Below are 19,592 nucleotides of genomic sequence, written 5' to 3' on the forward strand. Positions count from 1 at the left end.
GACTTTGTCAGCTCTGGTCAACTTCTCTGTGACAAAATGGTCAAACTGTCATGAAATCTTGCTCACAATCAGTAAACTGATAAAATAATACAGATTATTGCTAATATTTCTATTGACTAGTAATATACTATGACTTGACTACAACGGCTTTGGGTACCACCAACTTAATGACTGTGAGGAGTTGCCAGAATTACTATCATAACTAAACAAGAGTCGTGGTACGAAAGAGGATTTAAACATGTAATGGTTATCTAAGGTGTGACTGAGTGAAAGAGCTTCAGATGGTGTAAAAAAAACTAGAAATGCAGCTTTATTGGCATAAAATGTTACTTGAGGCCCAGAAACCTTTGACACAGTAAAGACAGAAACATACCATATTCCTGCTGTAGTTTTATTAACTTTACTCTGTCCTATAAAACATATTAACGTCGAATAAGAGATTTCTCTGCCTTCATAACCGACACAGAGGTTTTTTTTTTGTAAAGTGTTGCACATTTACACATTGTCTATATTTCAGGATTTAATGTTTTCTGTTTTCTCCTATGGAAGTGTGAACTTCCTAGAATAATGCAGATTTTATAATCGTGGAATTTTCCCATCAATCAAAGACACTTTGATTTGCAGGAACTGTGTGTAAAAGGATCAGTGAACTCCACTAAAGTTCAGAGACCTACGGTGTCATTTACTCCACAACAAGAATGAAGCCACTTTAGCTTGCAGAGTAACATTTTGCCAGGAAAAAAAAGCTGAACACATGAAGGAGGTTGTTGATAATGCATTTTTCTTTTAGACTTGACACATTTTAATGTGTCTAAAATGGCCGACAGATATTTAAAGTTTGTCATGTAAAAAAAAGAAAAAAAGAAAAACCAAAAGGCATGAAATCATAAGAAGAAGCTGATTAACAGGAAAAATCAACACCAAGCTCAGGACTGTTTGGGCTGTTGCGAAAGAGATCATGAAAATATCAAGTGATCTTTTTTTGGACACGGCACAGTTTTACAAAAAGCACGTACGCTCTGGCAGAGCAGAGAAATGAACTCACCCTCAGTAATGTCTTAGTTTCTATATGGAGCAAATTCAAAATGTACTTTGGAAGCCCCAGATTAAGAGAAAAACTTGTTTGAAAATAGTGAGCTACAGTGATTCAAAGGAAGAAATATGATTTCAACTGAAACCACACAAAGAAAGAGAAGCATTCAGCCTTGTTTTTTGTTTTTTTGTTTCTCTTTTAGCAGGATTAATACTTCCCTATGAAGACTTTAGAGTTGTGCAATGTTGACGGATACTGTGGGAAACATTTCAGAGGAAATGCAGCTTGGATGATGTCCAATGAAAATAGGAAGAGAAAGAGGAGAGAAAAGCATAAAGTGCCACAAAGTCTTGATCGGTACAATGAGCTACGACAGCAGCTATAACAAAAGAAACATCTAACATGTAATATCATAGTCGTATATAAACTTTGCACTGGAACCAGGAGTTTCAATGGTAAAGCTTTATTTAACGCCTCTGCAGATTTTCAGCGACTTAATTTGCAGCTTTTGCATTGATTGTCCCATTTGCACTAAAAATACACATACATATGAAATATTGATATTTTACTGTCTACTCTACCACATTCCAGCGAAAATAAAGATAATTCTTGATTTATGAGATATATATATACATTATCAGACATCTCACTTGTGCTTTTTTTATGCACATTTAAAATGCCTTAAGTCACACAAATTTGCAGTTTGTATCTCTCAGCTAGCTTATATGTCATTCTAAAATCTTGGCAGTGTAGGCTGACTGCTACATACTACAGACACTGATGAAGCTTACATCTTAACGCTGATCTGACTCTGCAAGATATGAGAAGATTAAGTTGTGCTATGCAAAAAAAAAAACACCAAACAAACAAACAAAAAAACGTTCACATTGTCAAACGTGAGACATTGTTCTTCTGACCCATAATAGATCCGTAGATTTCCCTGCTCCTAAATCACACTGAACATTGGCACAATCACATGTCGACTGACAACTGTGAGTGTGTCAAAAGAATTACGGCCACAACCAAAGCACAAAGAGGGCAACAACATAACCATTCTCTTCCTTCTCTACGGTTGATTTAGCTTTGTTAAATCGCGGAAATAAACAGTTTGAGCTTTGGATGTTCAATTAAGACTAATCACAGAATAAAATCTAACTTATCTGGGGCACATGGACACGGGTAGCACACATAGTTTTCATCCAGTGTGTGTGACTGTTGAGCTGCACCCTCTGAGAAACCATACATGCAATTAAATGATGAAAAGGAAGTGATCCTGCTGACAAAACTAACTTAAATCTCCACAGAAAAAACAAGACATTCACTCTCATGAGGCAGTAATAAAAAATACTCATAATAAACATGGTATACAATAGATATTAAGAAAACACTCAGAATAAGAGACAAAGGAGATTCTCTGGACAAACAGGTTATACCTCAAACACATAACAGGACTAATAAACTGTCCATCAGGGATAAATACTTTGGATAAAGTATAGCTTTGAATGCTTGTGTGGTTTGTTGACATGTTTCCTCCTTTCATGTCTGGAGTCGGTGTTAGACGTGGCATTTTCTAGTCATGGTCTGCAAATAAGCAAGTCACATGTTCGCTGCAGCTGCTTGTCTGTCTGGAGAGCAGGCACAACAGGCAGAAAAAAAAAAAAAATAGCTGAGAAGGCGACTCTTTGCATCCCTCTCGATTGGAACAAGCTGTGCTGTGGCCATGAACTGCAGCAGATCCCCCTCTCCCCCCCGACGCTGGTTTATGAGCCATTTATTCACTGATTGACCCGCGGATCGATGCCTTCAACAAAACTGGTAGTTGTTGGTCTTCATCAGAGGCTGCTCCTCTTCCTCGTGGTCACAAGACTGGTCACAGGGGCCGTCGTAGCACTTGAGTTCGTCACACACTTCACCCTCTGTGACCTGCTGCTGCACATTCTGGTAGATTAGCTGTGGAGTCATTAAGAGGGTGAGATTTGATCCAAGAAAGCCAAATGTCTAATTTATCTGACTGACGGGATGGTGCGTGAATCATTTTTGCTGACTGAGTTTTTAACATGTGGCAGGGAAGGTTTCTGTGCTGACCTAATAACCGCTGTGAGTATCTCCTTTGAAAATAGCCCTCAAAAAGGATCTCATAAAATCCAGTTCATTTAACTAGTCTGACAGTTTCTCAAGTCTCCTTAAGAGAATTAAATACAACTAAACAGGGCTTCCTAAGATTTTCTTGGCATGGAGCATCGCTTAGTTTGTTCCTGGATAGTTTTGATGACGCCAGACAAATCTTGCTTCATGCTGACTTACCTGTTCTTGCTCAGGATGGTCCCCAAGTAGTCTTTCTATCATCTGACTGATTTTACTAAATGTCGGACGCTCTGTAGGCTCCAAGTTCCAGCACATCTTCATGATCATGTAGCTGAAACAAAAAGTGAACCGTAGTTTGAAAACAAAATTCCTTCAAGGACAAAAGAAGAATAAATGGCAAACATTGTCTTTATCCCCACAGCTGTGTGCTCTTGTGTGTTATAAAACCAAATCAGCCAAATAAGGAGAGACTCATGGACCTTGGTGACGCAGTTTGATAAGAGAGACTTGTTCATAAGAAGCCCTGTCCCTCCAGTCTCATTTGGCTGCCATGAAATAGCATTTACATGGCTTCCTAGCTTTGAGATCATGTGGCTAACAGGCAGAACTGTGGCCTGACTCACAGCAGAACAACGGATGATTAGACCCTGACTCAGACTCAGTCCCTCCATTTCCACAGCACAATTATTCCAGGCGGTGTGACAGCCATGGCAAATCAGCACACACAGATGCTCTGGCTGTCTGAGGCACTGGGAAAAACACTCTCTTTATTTTTCTCATTTCAGAGTTTTGGCTTGTTAAATTTAGAGTTTGGAGTTGGAAGATAACCCAAAGCAAGTAAATTAAAAATCAGAAAGAATGGAGGGGCTTCATGAGGTTACTTCATGTGTCAGCTATTGCAGATGTTAGATAGAACCGGAAGACTGCAGAAGAAAAAAAAGGGTCTTTGTTCAGCGGGGAAGAACATTTGGGAAGCATGTTGTCTGATGTTGGAGTCAACTCAGGATCAACTATTTTGGGAAATCCATCTTGTTAAAGCTTATATTCAATTAAGTATGTGTAGTCAAAAGTCACTGCATGTAGTCAGATGGTCCAAACGGTTTGCAAACCTAACCACAGCCTTACTGTTCTCAATGCCTTTCCAGCTGATAAAAATCAACTATTGCTATTTTCTCAATTGTAAAAACCCTGCTGATAGTCACTTGATACTTCAATAAAACTCACTGATGATGCCTGAGCACGGCAAAAGCAGAGGCGTGTGTGTAATACATGAAGTGAATAGTAAATCAGGGTGCATGCTGCTGAAGTGTCACGCATACATCTCAGGTGGAGCAAAGTCTGGTTGGCACATCTGGTAGCCGCGCTTCACCATCTTGTAGAACCTGGAGTCCACAGCCATGCTTGGGTAGGGGCTCTTGCCTAAATGAAGATAATATACTGATATTTTCTGGGAGCAAATCAGGAAATAAACGTAAGTCAGTGGAGGGTACATGTGCATACGTTCTGACCTAAAGAGAAGATCTCCCACAAAAGGATGCCGTAGGACCAGACATCACTCTGGACAGTGTAGATGCAGTCAAAGATGCTCTCTGGAGCCATCCACTTCACTGGCAGACGTGCCTTCACACACACAGTGTTGATTTTTTAAAATCATATTTATCTCATGTGATACAAACAATAGTTGGTTCCATTCTACTCCACTTACATTGCCCTTTACCACATAGTTGGAGTCATTCATGATGTCCCGCGCCAAGCCAAAGTCGCAAATCTTCGCTTCTCTGTGGTTGGTGAGAAGGACATTCCTAGCAGCAACGTCTCTGTGAATACACTGCACACACACTGACACAGTTTGTTTCAGTTTTTAAAGTTTTATGCAGTTGAAAACAATAAGTAAATATGTTAATGTAGCGTGAAAGATCAGTGATCAACTACCAATGGCAAATACCCCGTATCACCCACACACAAGTGATTTCACACCCCTCACTGACCAAATTCTATTAAAAATAATACTTCTACTAAATGTTTTTTTTGTTTTTCAGCAGAATGTGGTTGTTTGTCTCTGATATTTTGTGTGATCATATCTGGGTGAGACACAGCAACCCGCTGGTAAAGTGATAAAATCACTCACATTTTTGGCTGCTAAAAAGTCGAGGCCCTGAGCTACTTGAAAGGAAAACCTCAACAAGTCATCGATGTCCAGCGGCCAATCACCAGTCTCCTCCTTGCACACAAAGTCTAGTCAAGAATCAGATAGAAACAGGGTCAGTAAGTGAAAAGGCCAATGGTTTTTCTCAGCATGCCACTGTATGCGATGAACTGAACTTCTGTGAGTTTACCTCGAGATGATTCTGTGTTTGGCAGCTGACTGGGTCTCATCTCTAAGTAACTGCTCGAGGATTCACTGGAGATCCCACTGTCACTGTCAGGCAGACAAAGGCATGAAGTGTGGCACAGAACTGGGTATCAACAGACAGGTAACAGTGACCGTATAGCTTTCACGTATGATCTATCATTAAGCCGCGTGTGTGGTGACGTACCTCCTAATGAACTGCCTCTCATTGCAGATGTTCTTGTAGTCATTAGCGTGCTCTGTCACTTCGGGAATATTCATGACAAAGTTTACAAACGTCTCTGCCTTCTGGCGAAGGAAGTTCAGGAGATCACCGAGACTGCAGTACTCAGTGATTACAAGCACTGGTCCTGATGGAGAAACGCACCATGTTATGATCTTTTCGACGTGCTTGCATGCAAATTACTGAGACTAGATTTTCCTCGAGCTGGATGAACTTTGGCAAACATGTTTTTACAGTGTTTTTACTTCTATGCTGTCTGACCTCCATAGGTGCAGGCTCCAAGCAGATTGACAATGTTCTGGTGGTGTCCCAGGTGGCTGAGGATCTTCAGTTCAGACATGAGAGCCTCCCTCTCGTCTGAATGGGCACTAGCTGCTGAAACAATACCGACTCATCAAACTGATGACATGAGATAAAAACAATGTTTGTGTCGTGATGTTCGAAAACCGCATGTATTTTTTTTTCTCAGTATCGTAAACACTTTTAGATTTGCCAGTCAGTCTGACCTGATCATGCAAACAACAATCTCTTTGTTAAGTTATGATCTTAACCTTTCAGCATTTTCACAGCCACACGCAACACATTGTCTTCCTTTCCAAGGCCGTAGGCTGTGGCTTCAACCACCTTTCCAAATGCTCCTGCCCCCAGGATCTTCCCTGTTTGGAACACACAAAAAAAGAAGACACAGAGAAAGCATTTAAGCGCAAACTGGTCTATAAAAGCATGAGTGAGAGACAAGATGGAAAAATGTGTTGCTCACCTAGTTTGAGCTTGTCTCTGGGGAACTCCCACTTCTCATTGTAGGGCAGCTGAGTGGGGTCAATGAAGGTGTAGTTGTTGCCATCTCTTGCCTCGATGATCTTCCAACGGATCTCATACCTGGGTTTCTGAGAAGCAAAGTAAAAGAGAATGGCACTAAATTAAAAAAAACTGAAAAACGCTACTGCAGCTTTTAAATCTATTTGGATGTTTAAATTATATTTTGCAACTTATTTGATGAATTTATCTTACCTGCTTGTACTTGTAGAACAGAAAAACGAGTAGCACAAGGAGGATGGTCAGAATGCCTGCTGCTCCAGTCAGAGTGGAAGTGAAAAGTTTGTCTGTCCAATCAGAGAAAGATCAGTTATTACACAATTTAATTCATGTAAAGTGAATTTGCAAGTTGATGCTCTATCGTGTCCATCTGTCGAATTTACTGCTTTAAAATGGGCACATCATCAAATGCTCACCAGCAGTGGCGTAAATACTGCCAGTGCAGGCGGTGCAATGCTTTTGTATCTTACCATACCCGCCACTGTTGCGACAGCAGAGCGCTCTTTTTCTAAGCTCAGCCTCATCAAAACATACTTGAGGAGCAGTATGGGACAGGAAAGACTTCAGCTTATTGTTTATTATGCATTGGGATCAGTGATTTGCTAACTGAGTTATCACATCTGGAACGTAAGAAAACGTTGCTTGGATTCTATGTAGAAACACTGCCCGCTGTGCCATTGATGATGAATAATGAGTGTGATCAGATGCAGTGTTTTCATCCATTCATACTGAGGCAGTGACAGAAAAAATGGCCCTTGCACTGGAGACATGCAGCCGCGCCAGGTAAACTGTACATCTGTATAAAACGTTTTTGAAATAACAATCAAACACAAAATTATTTCTTTTTTTCTTATTTGTATTTAGTTTAATTTGATTAATTCATTATAATAATCTGCAGCTCTTCTGGCATTTGCCCGATCAACCAGATTACTTGAATTCAAAGCGGTGTGATGGAGTGAGGGAGGGGCCAAAAACATTTTTGCACCGGGGCCCATCATGACTGTGTTACGCTACTGCTCACCAGACACCTCCATGGCAAAAGTGTCGCTGCTGACACCGGCAACGTTGAAGGCCACGCACTCAACCGTCATCCTCCGGCTGGAAGGTCCCACAGTCAGGACGCTCTCCACCTCCACGGCGCCGTACTCCTCCCTCTGGACCTCCACTGTGGGGGCCTGGAGAGGAATTGCCATCTGCAGCCCTGTGGTGTTCTCATTGCACCTGCCTCATCACAACATATACACAGTTAGAGAAAGAAAAAAAAAAAGCTTCCAGGAACATGGAGCTTTTGTTTCTAATGTATAATGTTCTGGGTGAAAGTATTAACCGAATTATCGCAGATTAAAGTCAAACAGGGGACAAAGATCAAGTGAGCTCTTTCCTGTGCAGCTAAACTTACGTGGGTCGTATTCCAAAACACTGATACCAGATGATTCTGGGGGCTGGATAGCCAAATGAGGTGCAAGTCAGAGTGGTTACATTTTCCCATCTCACCACAGCAACAGGTCTCTCTGCCCGTGAAAAAAAGAGGGAAAAGTTTAGACTAAACTAAACACTAATGCATGTGTAAAATGCTTTGGTTTGTGTTTATTGTGTCACTTACGGTACATTTGGACTTGAAAAGTGATAGATGCATTGGTCAGTTCACTTCTAGCATAGAAGGTGTACTGGCCCTGCTCCTGTATATTCATTCTCTTCAGCTGCAGGGTAGCATGGTATCTAAAAACAAAGAGAAAAAAAACCCAAATGGATTTTTAAACTGAGAAAAAGAGGAATGAGTACAGAATTAGACGTGACTAATTCTGTGGTTTGAATTCAGACAGTTCCTATGTATCATCCCCGAGTACATCGACAAAATTAAAAAGAGAACTCCACTCTTCCTTCCAGCAGTTTCATGACCTGAGAAAATATAATGACCTTGGTGTTCCTTGTCAAATTCACCAGAAATGCACCGACAGCACATTTTCAAATGCAAAGCAGCTTCCCCTTCCTGTTGTAGACTTTATTTTTGTGCTTTTCTAACTGTACGGCTGAGACCCTTGAACAGAAAGTCAGACACTGTTAAAGCTTCTTTTAACCCTTCATAGGGCGCTCCTTGAAATACTTGGAAAATGAAGATTTCAACCCTAGGGTGTTATCAAAGGATATTTCAAGATATTTTTGACTTTTGTGACTTTAAAACAAAAAAAATAAAGTGTTGCAAATCACGATGAATAATGTTACCATATACGGTAACTCATAATAAATAAAGTAACAAACTTCAAAAAAACATTTAAAAACATTTTAGTTTGAGGTAATGATACTTAACCAGTAATAAAGTATTTATAAAGTGCTTGGCAGGTTCATGTAGTAACATTTTTCTTGGTATTGGCACTAATCTTAAAAAATAAATCAAGGGGGAGTTCAATGCAAACCAGTAACAAAGCGTTTATAAAATGCCCGGAACATTTGTTTAGTGACTTTTTTTTTGTAAGTTGTGATACTGGCACTAATATAAAAACTAAATCAAAGTTCACATGGTTCTTCAACCTCAAGAAGAGGCACAGGGTGGACATATTGAAGGAAGTTACCCAATATAGTCACTTGCCCCATGAAGGGTTAAATTGAACTACTTCCATTTAGTCAACCTTTTTATTGGTACCAAGGTCTTGTTCTTGTACCTGTTGTTGTATCGGATGAACTTGTGCTCCTGTGTGGATGTGTTGGGAGATGTCGGGGTGTGCCATCTGTGCTCTGTAATGTGAGGGTACGCTTCGATGAGCACGCTTAGCTCCAGATCTTCTCCCTCGTTCACCTCAACTGAAAGACCCTGGTGAGCCAGTTTAGGTGACAGCTGAGGTAACAGCCTGATGTAGGGCTTGTCTGTTCAGAAAAATTAAGACATACTTGTAGTTTGTTGCCACCCGTCAGTGTTCAGTACCGTAAATGTTTCAGGTTGTAGGTGTAGGTGTTGTGGTTTTGTTGTGACTTACCCACAACCAGCAGGTATGTGGTTGAACTGTTCACCCCTGCTTCATTAGTGCCGATGCATGAGATGTTTCCAGTGTCTGCGAGGTCAACAGCAGAGATGGTCAGTATGCTCTGTATGTCCAGTCGATTTTCTCCACTGGAGCGAACTCTCTCTTCTATTATTGGTTTCTGAAGACAAAAAGACAGAAAGTCTGAGTTAAAATCACGATTACCACCACAGTCAGACCTCTAAAAGCACCATTTACGGACCGATTTGGTGGTGTATCTCCAGGTGACGTTATAGTTGAAGTTGGGGTTGTGTGTTGTGCAGCGAATCTTGAGTTCTTGTCCAACAATGCGTATGTATTCATCTGTCTCCAAGAAGACATATGGAGGGAAACGAAGTTCTAGAGAAAAAAGAAATCACATGTGAGTGTCAAAATGACTCTGTGAAGGCCTTTGGTAACTAATTTCTCGCAGCTGAGTGGACTCACTCTGAATGACGTTGATGGAAAAGGCCTTGGAGATACTCTCCACTCCATTGACTTTGGCTGTGCAAACGTAGTCAGCGTTAAAGCTCGGATGGAGACCATGGATGAGAATACCACGGTGTTTGTAGACAGTGAAGTTCATTCCTGGTGGCACAGTGGTTCCATTGTCCATACGGAGACCCAGATCTGTGGCTGTGGGGTCAGTCAGTAGGCAGGGCAGCAGGTAGTCCTCACCCTCCTTCCTCACCACCCGCAGGGACGTGCTGCTGGTCCAGAACAACCGGTTTGGATCTAAAGGAGGGAGAACATTTATTAGGTAATAAAGAGAAAGACCAATCTGAGATGTACACAGAGGAAATCTGCATCAGTCACAGAGAGGTTTGACTGTAGACATTGATCCATCCAAAGCTCTTACAAATCAACAGATCCTCCAAGAATATGACCATTCATCCAAACGTACCTTTTACATACACATGCACGGAGGAGGTCAGCTCACGATGTTGTGACCCAGCAATGTAAAAACACTTGTATGTTCCAGTGAACTCTGCAGTGGGACGCTCCACCTTCAAGACGCAGGCGTTCCTATTGCTCCTGGACACGTAGCGTCTGTGCTTGGACAGCCTGGTTTGCCAGTTAACAGGCCCGTCACCCTCACACCTCAGATCCAGGGGGACCCCAGGTCCCACCACCACCTCAGAGCTCCCCACCACCTTAGAGTTGAACCTGATCACTGGACGGCTCAATTCGGCTGAAACGGGAACAGTTGATGAACTAATTAATCCATTTACAGTTTGTTTTTTTTTGGCAGTGAAAAAACATAGAAAGAATGAGTGAGAACAACTGAATCCAAACAGACGCTGTTGCTGACACTGTCTCTGTTGTGTTGTTTCTCCTTGATAATTGAAGACTTTGTTTTGGTAATTTGATCGTCTTGTCTGTTTCATGGGTCAGATTTAGTTTGAAAGCAATTTCATGAATTCAGGAAACAGACTGAAGACTCTGGACCCTGAAAACATCTCTCTATACTTCTCACTTCTACTTTCGCTATGTGTCTGTCCCGACACTGGAGATGTAAAAAGTGTAATCATCGAAAGCTTTAAATCTGCTTCAGTTGTATTCTTACTGAGACTCTCTAAAAGAGGACACATCCAAAAATGTTAAACATCAGAATCAGAATCAGAAACAGGTTTATTGTCAGGTATAGTTTACACAATACAAGGAATTTGTTATGGTGATAAAGCGTATAATAATATAGAAAAAAAGAAAAAAAAACAGAAGATGTAAATATAAATATTTTAAAAAAACAGTAAAACACTGCAACAGTGCAAATAGTGCAAAACAGTAGCAAAGGAAATAATCTCTCAAAGACATCCTCGAGGATGAAACTGCTAAAAAGGATTTTAACCGTTGGGGGAATAATTAAGGAAGTTTTTACTATAAAGAACAGTGCCCTCTTTGACGGCTTTGCTGGGAATCTGGAAGTTTGGAAACACTACGTTGCATTCAAAGTTTATGTGGTTTGCGTTTGTGAAAATTACTGACACGAGAGAGACAGAAATGCAGTTCCTGCCTGAAGCTTTGTCTCATTTAGCTTTGTGTCTGTACTTCCAGTAGAGATTATTAAAGTTTCCATGTAGTCTTCAGGACAGTTTGGGTTGAATCCTGAAGCAGAACTGAGATTCCATGATCAGCATTTTTTTCCATTCACCACAGCACACAATATACCTCAGAGAAACAAAATTTCATTTCAGGCTGATCAGCACTTCAGCTCTGAACCTCCTGATTGTCTGTGTAAACACTTACCTTTCCCATTGAGTTCAACCATCTAAATGAACTATTCATCGAGGCTCTAAATGACTCCAGTTATACCGTAATATGCAGTAATCCACCAGAAAGCATAGCTAATTCATTTACTCACAATCAGGCCAAACAACACTAACTGCTATATGTTAAAATGCTAATACGTGAAATTGCAATTTGATGTCTGGTGGTAGATAACCATATATGTAGTGTTTAGAGGCAAATAAAAATAGGGGGAAATGAAAAGAAAACACAAAATCACCAAGAAAAAAAAAACCCCTAAACAACTCATGATGCACATGGCAATTGTCACGCTCATTAGAAACAGCAGTGTGTCAGATCTGTGCACCGACCACGAGTGTATGCCATGAAAATGAAATAAGTTAGTTATGGTGTAGACAAACATGTCATTTAAAAATGTAAACTGGCTGAAACTGGATTACAGTAACCAAACTTTTTAGAGCTTTACACATGTTTAACCTACATGCTGTCAGATTTTTAACCTTTAAAGTCAACAAGACGATTAAGAAACACTTGTGTAAGCTTTGCCTTTTGTTTCAGTTCACGTTGTGCATTACACATTTAAGTAGCTGGCAAAGAAAGAATAAAAACAAACTTGAGTTAAAACAAAACAAACAAAAAAAAAGCTCACAGAAACTGTAGTTTCTACAACTGTTTGTTGAGCCTTACCTGAAAAAGCAGAGGCCACAATGCCCAGCAACAGCACGCGGTAGGACTGCATCCTGCATCAACTCCAAACTTGTAGTTTGAAGACTGACACTCGCGTGTGCTACAAAACACTGCCTGTTTGATTGTGATGAGAGAAATGAGAAAAACCCCCTCAGAAGTTGTGCTATCACTCAGTCCCATCTTTGACTTCTCTTTTTTTTTTTCTTTTTTTTTTGACCGGTCAGAGCAGTGTTGCCAAGAGGAATGAATCTAAACTGAACAAAAATCTTTGTTTATAATCTCTATGTATGTGTACATTGAAATCAATAAACAAGCTGGATATGAAATGCTTGGTCTAAGTATTTAACGGTAACATTTAGCAACTTAAAAAGACACAACAGCTGGATTATACATCAGGGAAGCATCACTAATTTATTTCAGATGTACTCACCTGTCGATCAAGTCTTCAGCTTGACAAAAAGATATAATAACCTCCTTGGGTTGGAAGTTTCCAGCATCCAGAGATGACCCAAGAGTCCCTTCTTCCCTGTTTGCCTCTGCCCTTCTTCTCCTTTCTGCTTGTTTACAGTTGCTTCGCCACAGAAGTCACACAGCAAGCAAGTGGTGGAGGGTGGAGTGGAGGGAGCTGTGTGTGTGTGTGTGTGTGTGTGTGTGTGTGTGTGTGTGTGTGTGTGTGTGTGTGTGTAGAGTGAGGGCAGATCAGCACATCACGCTTAACAAATTAATGAACCAGTGCCAATTTGCCTTCGAACAGAGCAATACTCACAAGACATCAGTCGAGGTGAGACTAATCAACTGCATCCATGTTGAAACCATGGCTGCTGGGCTTTTCTGGCTGCAAAACCGTGAACAAGTGGGAGAAGAAAGGACAGTCTAAGGCCTCTTCGACATCTGACCCAGTAAGCATAGAAAAACACTAAGAGATTTTAAAGTGTAGAGTGAGAGAGGTCATTGGGGATGTATGGTAAATAGGACGTGTTCTGAGTAGGACTTCACATAATGAGAGCAGTTTCTTCAAATTAAGTTAAAGTAAGATCCACGATGTGTAGTATGGTTTTATTGTATATTAGTTGCTCCACCAGGAAGTGTTTTCAACCAGCATTACCTTTTTAATGCTTAGTGTCAGTGTTTTTGTGCAAACAGCAGACGCTGAAGGATCCACGTGACACATAAAAGACCTCAAGTACGCAGAAATACTACAATAATACTCATTTATTGTCACATTTACAACATATAAAATGACACATATAAAAAATACATTTGTAAACGTTAAGAAGAGCTTTGGTACCATAGCTTGTGATACAGTGATGTTGTGCATTTTACAATGTAGTAACAAACGCTACAAGAAATGTGCTGTTTTTAAATGGTGGACTAAGTATTGAAAGTAAAAAAAAAAAAAAAACACAGTGTAAGTGAATGCAATCCAAAGCAACAGAAGACTAAATGTATTGTTTTTGCATTACTTGAGTACAGTAGCCCTTCATGTTGGCAAGCAACAACAGCTGCAAAACAAGACGCAGTCTATACAAAGGCACTCATGTGTGCCATCTTGTGCTAAGGCAGTGAGACGCTGTATTTATTAATTTCACTCGAGAGAGTCACCTGTCTTCACAGAAACTGGACATCATAGCTGCTCGAACAGCCTCATTTATAGGTCAGATGCTCTAATAATTCTCAATTGTAGCTTTCTATCGTTCACATAGTGTAAGTTTACATCTTAATATCCACATATTTTTTCTATATAAAGTGCAGATCTGGCACAGAACTAAGAATTAAGCCTACACAAAACAAGTATTCAAAATTCAACATCCCATTTGAAATTCACAAATAAAAATACTGACACATGTGGCATATGAAACTAAAAGGAAACTATATCTCACATTAAAACAGTGCATGTGGAATTTGTCTGCATTTCAGGTCCTGGAAATAACATTTTACAAAACTGTTATAATACAGTGAAAACAGGCGTTGATTGTACCCAAGAAAAGGAAAAAAACAAACAAACAAACAAAAAACAAATTCAATTGAATTCATAACATTGTATATCTGATCTAGGTTTAGGACATAATGTTCCCGCTTTCACAGGAAGTGTCTTGTTTGGGAAATATTTCGTTTTTACATTCAAAGGTAGTTTTCTAGTTGGTTTTGATTGTTGTGTTCATCATTTTGATGTCGATTCAGTTTCTAACATTTTATATCTGATCACGGTTGAGGACGTAATGTTCCTGCTTGTACAAGAAGTGTTCTTGTTTAGGAACTATTTTGTTTTGACTTGAAAAAGTTGGTTTCAAGTTTGTTTTGATTGTTGCAGTCATCATTTTGCATTTTTAAAAATACAAAAACAAACAAAAAAACAACAACAACAAAAAAATCCACTTTTCAAAGATCTCATTTGCCTGTGAACAATAAAAGTGGGGATTCAGTAATAATAACCAAAAAAGGCACATGGATACATAGATGTATCTAAATAGAAAATGTCTAGCTAAAATGGAAAATACAGTAAATTTGTCACTACTTACTGTAAGCTGACTGTGCAGGAGTGTGAGTACCGCATTTATATAATGGCAAGCTTTCAAAAAAGACTGAAAAATAGCATTATATTAATTATTTGTAACTGTTTGTAAAACCTCAAAGAGGGCGAATGTTTTTAAGTGCCTGGTGGAAATACAGAGATTTGCCCCCTTAGTCTTAGTTTTGCTACATTTTCATTAGTCATGTTCCCTTTTTTAGGCATGTTACAAAACAAAAGAAAAAGAAAAAAGAATCCCAGGTAGGGGCTCTGTTTTCTCAGGATTTATACTTGTGGCTACAGAAAGCTGTCTTCTACCTCGGGCGTCCCGGAAGAGCCCAGCAGAGCGTCTCTTTCGCTGGTGTCCTCCAGCCTGTCCTCCTCTGGGAGGGTGTCAGCTGTGTCCTGAGACATGGAGTCAGTCTCCTCCTCCAGAGCAAGAGAGCTGAGAAGAGAACAAACACACACTTCACTCTGTGCACTCAGTCACATTTACGTCACAGAGAGACATGTCTTACTGCGGTGCTGTATTGCTGTGGTCTTATAGTAGTGATCTTGGTTCTTCATCGCCCCTTCAGCAACCACTAGTCATATTTTTATCTTAAAAGTGTAATTTCTTGCCTATTCTGAGAACAAAGTAGACATCTTTTAATTTAAAGGATTATCACTGAGTTATTTAATTAGTTCTTGTTGCACTTCTGCATGTGCACATGTGCACTAAACAACTGGGACTCGTAAGGGTTCTTTCAAAGTGATCCGATGTGCTTTTTTTTCCCCATTAGCAATCGATAATTCACTTTCTAATATGTAGAACTCCTTATTTGTAATTAGCTGTTACGGCCCCTGGTGTTTGTGCCGTCTTGTATTGTGCTGGATCCCTTGTGGCCTCTGTGTAGGGAGAGGAGCAGCATGAACACTGGCAGCTGACTGGAGAGCCTGCTCAGGACCCAGCTCGTCATTGCAGCTGATTAGCCTGGAGCTCCAGATCTGTTGTTCTCTCCACCTGCCGTTCCTGATTGGACCACCACCCAGTTCCCTCTTCCCTCAGCCAATCCAACTGCAGCAATCAACACACCTGGATTATAAATCCACGACCAACCTCACAGTCAGGGCGGCTGGGATTTAATGTGAACAGTTCGCCCTGGTGCCTCTCATGTCCCTGTCATTGTGTTTTGTGTGTCTGGGGTGCTGCCAACTTGGGCCCCGTTTACAGCTTTTTTTCCCCGTTTACACGTAAACGAAGCTACAAGTCACTGAAAATGATCATATCTGAAGACTCCAGCCACAGTGGAGATTTGGAAAAACTCTGTCTTTACGTTTGCATGTAGACAGGAGGAGACGGAGTTTGACGTCATAGTATGCAACAAATCAGCATCGTTTACGGTTTGGCTACTGTGATAGAAATGGATGCAGTTAAAGTAGTGCTTGTTTCTACGTTTGTGCAAACGCTTTTGGCCTATTTGCATTTACATTCAGAGTAGAATGATCGCTCTGTTGGTCCAACCAAATGACCCTTGCGCCATTATCGCTGAAGTAACAGGAAGTAATTCGTGCCATTCGTTGTTGTTTTTTTCCAGGATTCTGATTGGCTAGCATGTCTTTATGCTTCTCGTTACACTGCCCCCTATGGGTTTGGCATGCTCATTGCAGCTCTTAATGACATGTTTATGTGGGTTTTTGTAAACAAAGATTTTTTTTGAAAACGATCTGGTGTGAACAATGTTATTTTTGAAAACATAGATCCATTTTTGTAAATACCCGACTATGTATAAACGTGGCCTTAGTGTGGAAGTTACCTGGGTCTTGGTGAAGACTGTAGCTTCAGTTAGCAGCTGTCCAACTTACTCATGTCTTGTGTTTTTTGTGAAGTGTGTTTTGAGGCACGTGTTTGTTTAGTTTTTGTTGGTTGTGGGTGTTGCTATTGTATTTAAGTTTGGCTAAGGAGTTCTGTTGTTTTGGTTGAACTAGCTTTTGCAACTCTGTTAGCCTTTGTTTGGTTTTATTTGGTTCTTTGATTTAGCAGCACCCATTAGCCCGGTATTGTTGCAGTTTTTTTGTGAGTGTTCATTACTTTACTGAGCAATAAATTTCTGTTCCTCCACCAACAACAGCTGGTTTTTTTTGTTACATCCAGCTGACCCTAGAGGCTGGATGGTACAGCAGCTTTTACCCAACACCCCCTGTTTACCTTTCACTGTTGCAACAAATGTAATAAATCATTTTGATGATCATGTAAGTAATAGTTTGGTTTGTAAAATGTACAAAAATAGTGAAAATGCCCTTTTAGAATTCCCTACATGCCAAGTTGCCACCTATTTTGTCCACTAACAGTCACGGCATTCAGCACAACCAGTTCATCATCACATAACACAAACAAAAGCACAACAGTCCTAACTTTAGAAGCTACTAACCAAGAAATATGATTTGATCAACTGAAGTCCAAAAAAGATTTGTCAACTATCAAAATTTCCAGTTGATCTTCTACGAATCAATTAAATGATACACAACTATTACAAAAGTCACTGCTGAATAACATTTTGTCTACTGGGTCACATGGTGGATAGTTCTTAGTTTATTTCAGTACCACTCTGCCAGATATGTGTGATCTTCTTGGAAATCAATCTGTGACCCTCCACCAATAGCTTGTCTTTGTTTTCTTTTACAAGTGAACTACAGATCCTTTAACCACAATGTTAAAGGTAGAATTTGTGAGTCGAATATAAGCAAAAGAATTGCACCACTGTCAAAACTCAAAACACTGGTTTGGACACTGCATCAGTCCAAACTGAATGACAGCTATTTCAGTCCAAAAAAAAAAATACAGGACCTTTGTCTAAGTTCATAATAAATTATGAAAGAAAAAGAAAAAAAACTCTTTGAGAACATATATAAATATACTACAATTTACGTGGTTAATTCTTGTTTAAAGCCTTTTCTTTTCTGCGTGTTTATACATGCTATAAAAACACACCTCCATGTCCGTCTGCATAATACAGCTATTGTCTCAGCTCAACATCTGGATGAGTGGGTGTGAGGTGGGAAAAAAAAAAAAACTGCTCTCTTTAAGCAAATACATATCCTTCTTTCTTCTGCATATACCACACATCTGCAGCATCTTTTCAGTGGCCTCGTACCTTGCAGGGCTTTCTGACGGCACATCAGTAAAAACCTCCTCCGGCTTTGGGTCTGGGATGGGAATGATGTATTCGTTGTATGAAGCCATGACCTCCTGTGTGTCTGCCTCACGCCTGAAGTCTCCAGGCCTCGGGCTCTGACTGTAGGGATCCGGGGGGGAGGAGAGGGTGATGGGAGACGGGGAGCCAAATGCTGGGTTGGCAATGGGAAAGGGTGAGGAGAGTCTGGGTTTGGTGCGGGCGACTGCGGGGTGATCACTCTTCAGGAAGTTGTCGTTGACTTGGCTGTATTTCTGTTGTCAGAAGAGATTTAATTAGCAGAGTATTGAGACATTAAAGTGTCTGATAAGCTTGTAAGTTGAGTTATGACTATTTGAACTAGATCAGCTTCTGCACGTCATATGTGTGGAGTGGATGTGTCTCCTATTGATTTTCATGGTTTCCAATCAACAAGGCTTGAATAGAGATTAAACAAGAGCAAAGTAAGGAGCTGCTGTCCAAAATAATCATACTTTTTCAACAAGCATAGCAAAATAAACTACATATACAGTTGAAACCAGAAGTTTACATACACTGTATAAAAAGACATATAACCTTTTCTTTCTCACTGTTTAACTTTAAATCAGACTAAACGGTTCCTGTTTTAGATAATTTAGGATTACCAATATTATTTCTACTTGCTAAATGCCAGAATAATGAGAGAGAGAGAGAACTTCTGAGACATTTTGTTTATTACTTTCTTCAAATTTAGAAGTTTACATACACTAAGATGACTGTGCCTTTAAACTATTGGGGAAAGCCCAGATGATGATGTCATGGCTTTGGAAGCTTTTCATAGGTTAACTGACAACATTTGAGTTAATTGGAGGCGCACCTATGGATGTATTTTAAGGCACAACTCATGCATCATGTTGTGGGGGTGTTTTGCTGGGACTGATGCACTTCACAAAATAGATGGCATCATGAGGAAGAAACATTAAGTGGAAATATTGAATCAACATCTCAAGACATCAGCCAGGAAGTTAAAGCTTGAGCACAAATGTGTCTTCCAAATGGACAATGACCCTAAGCATACCACCACATTAGTTACAAAGTGGCTTAAGGACAACAAAGGCAATGTTGTGGAGTGGCCATCACAAAGCCCTGATCTCAATCCTGTAGAAAATTTGTGGGCAGAGCTGAAAAGGTGTGTGGAGCAAGAAGGCCAACAAACCTGACTCAGTTACACCAGTTCTGTCAGGAGGAATGGGCCAAAATTATATCAAACTATTGTGAGAAGCTTGTGGAAGGAAACCCAAAACATTTGACCCAAGTCATACAGTTTAAAGGCAATGCTACCAAATATTAAGGAAATGTATGTAAACTTCTGACTTTGAAGAAAGTTAAAAAAAAAAAAAAAAAAAAAAAAAAGGTCTCTGTCATTTTTCTGGCATTTAGCAAATAGAAATAATTTTGGTAATCCTAACTGACCTAAAACAGGCAAAGTTTAGTCTGATTTAATGTCAGATAATG

General features: G+C 40.1%; 2 protein-coding genes across 3 annotated transcripts in view; both read right to left on the reverse strand.

The window, feature by feature from the left end:
* Positions 1–1,480: 1,480 nt before the first annotated feature.
* On the reverse strand, positions 1,481–13,009 carry csf1ra (colony stimulating factor 1 receptor, a). Of its 2 annotated transcripts, none has more exons than XM_008277739.1 (22): positions 12,868–13,009; positions 12,438–12,551; positions 10,408–10,695; positions 9,951–10,238; positions 9,727–9,863; positions 9,480–9,645; positions 9,168–9,369; positions 8,111–8,226; positions 7,907–8,018; positions 7,529–7,728; positions 6,703–6,794; positions 6,452–6,578; positions 6,243–6,347; positions 5,953–6,066; positions 5,656–5,818; positions 5,455–5,537; positions 5,247–5,353; positions 4,824–4,946; positions 4,627–4,738; positions 4,438–4,537; positions 3,338–3,449; positions 1,481–2,983 (listed from the first exon to the last, which is right to left on the reverse strand). In XM_008277739.1, exons 2-22 carry the CDS (start codon positions 12,487–12,489, stop codon positions 2,837–2,839), a joined length of 2,946 nt encoding a protein of 981 aa, XP_008275961.1. In that variant the 5' UTR covers positions 12,490–12,551; positions 12,868–13,009; the 3' UTR covers positions 1,481–2,836. The 2 variants fall into 2 exon arrangements, with proteins under 2 accessions (XP_008275961.1, XP_008275962.1); XM_008277740.1 differs by having other exon boundaries at positions 5,953–6,063; positions 12,868–13,008.
* Positions 13,010–13,631: 622 nt separating this feature from the next.
* The window catches only part of pdgfrb (platelet-derived growth factor receptor, beta polypeptide), a 33,261-nt gene continuing 27,300 nt past the window's right edge, over positions 13,632–19,592 (reverse strand). The window contains exons 22-23 of the mRNA XM_008277738.1: positions 18,081–18,373; positions 13,632–15,391 (exon numbers count right to left, since the gene is read on the reverse strand). Of these exons, the coding sequence (XP_008275960.1) occupies positions 15,244–15,391; positions 18,081–18,373 (441 nt within the window). The 3' untranslated portion in view covers positions 13,632–15,243. The remainder of the gene's footprint in view (positions 15,392–18,080; positions 18,374–19,592) is intronic.

This window comes from Stegastes partitus, unplaced genomic scaffold (genome assembly GCF_000690725.1).
Source record: "Stegastes partitus isolate 25-593 unplaced genomic scaffold, Stegastes_partitus-1.0.2 Scaffold106, whole genome shotgun sequence".
Lineage (NCBI taxonomy): Eukaryota > Metazoa > Chordata > Actinopteri > Pomacentridae > Stegastes > Stegastes partitus.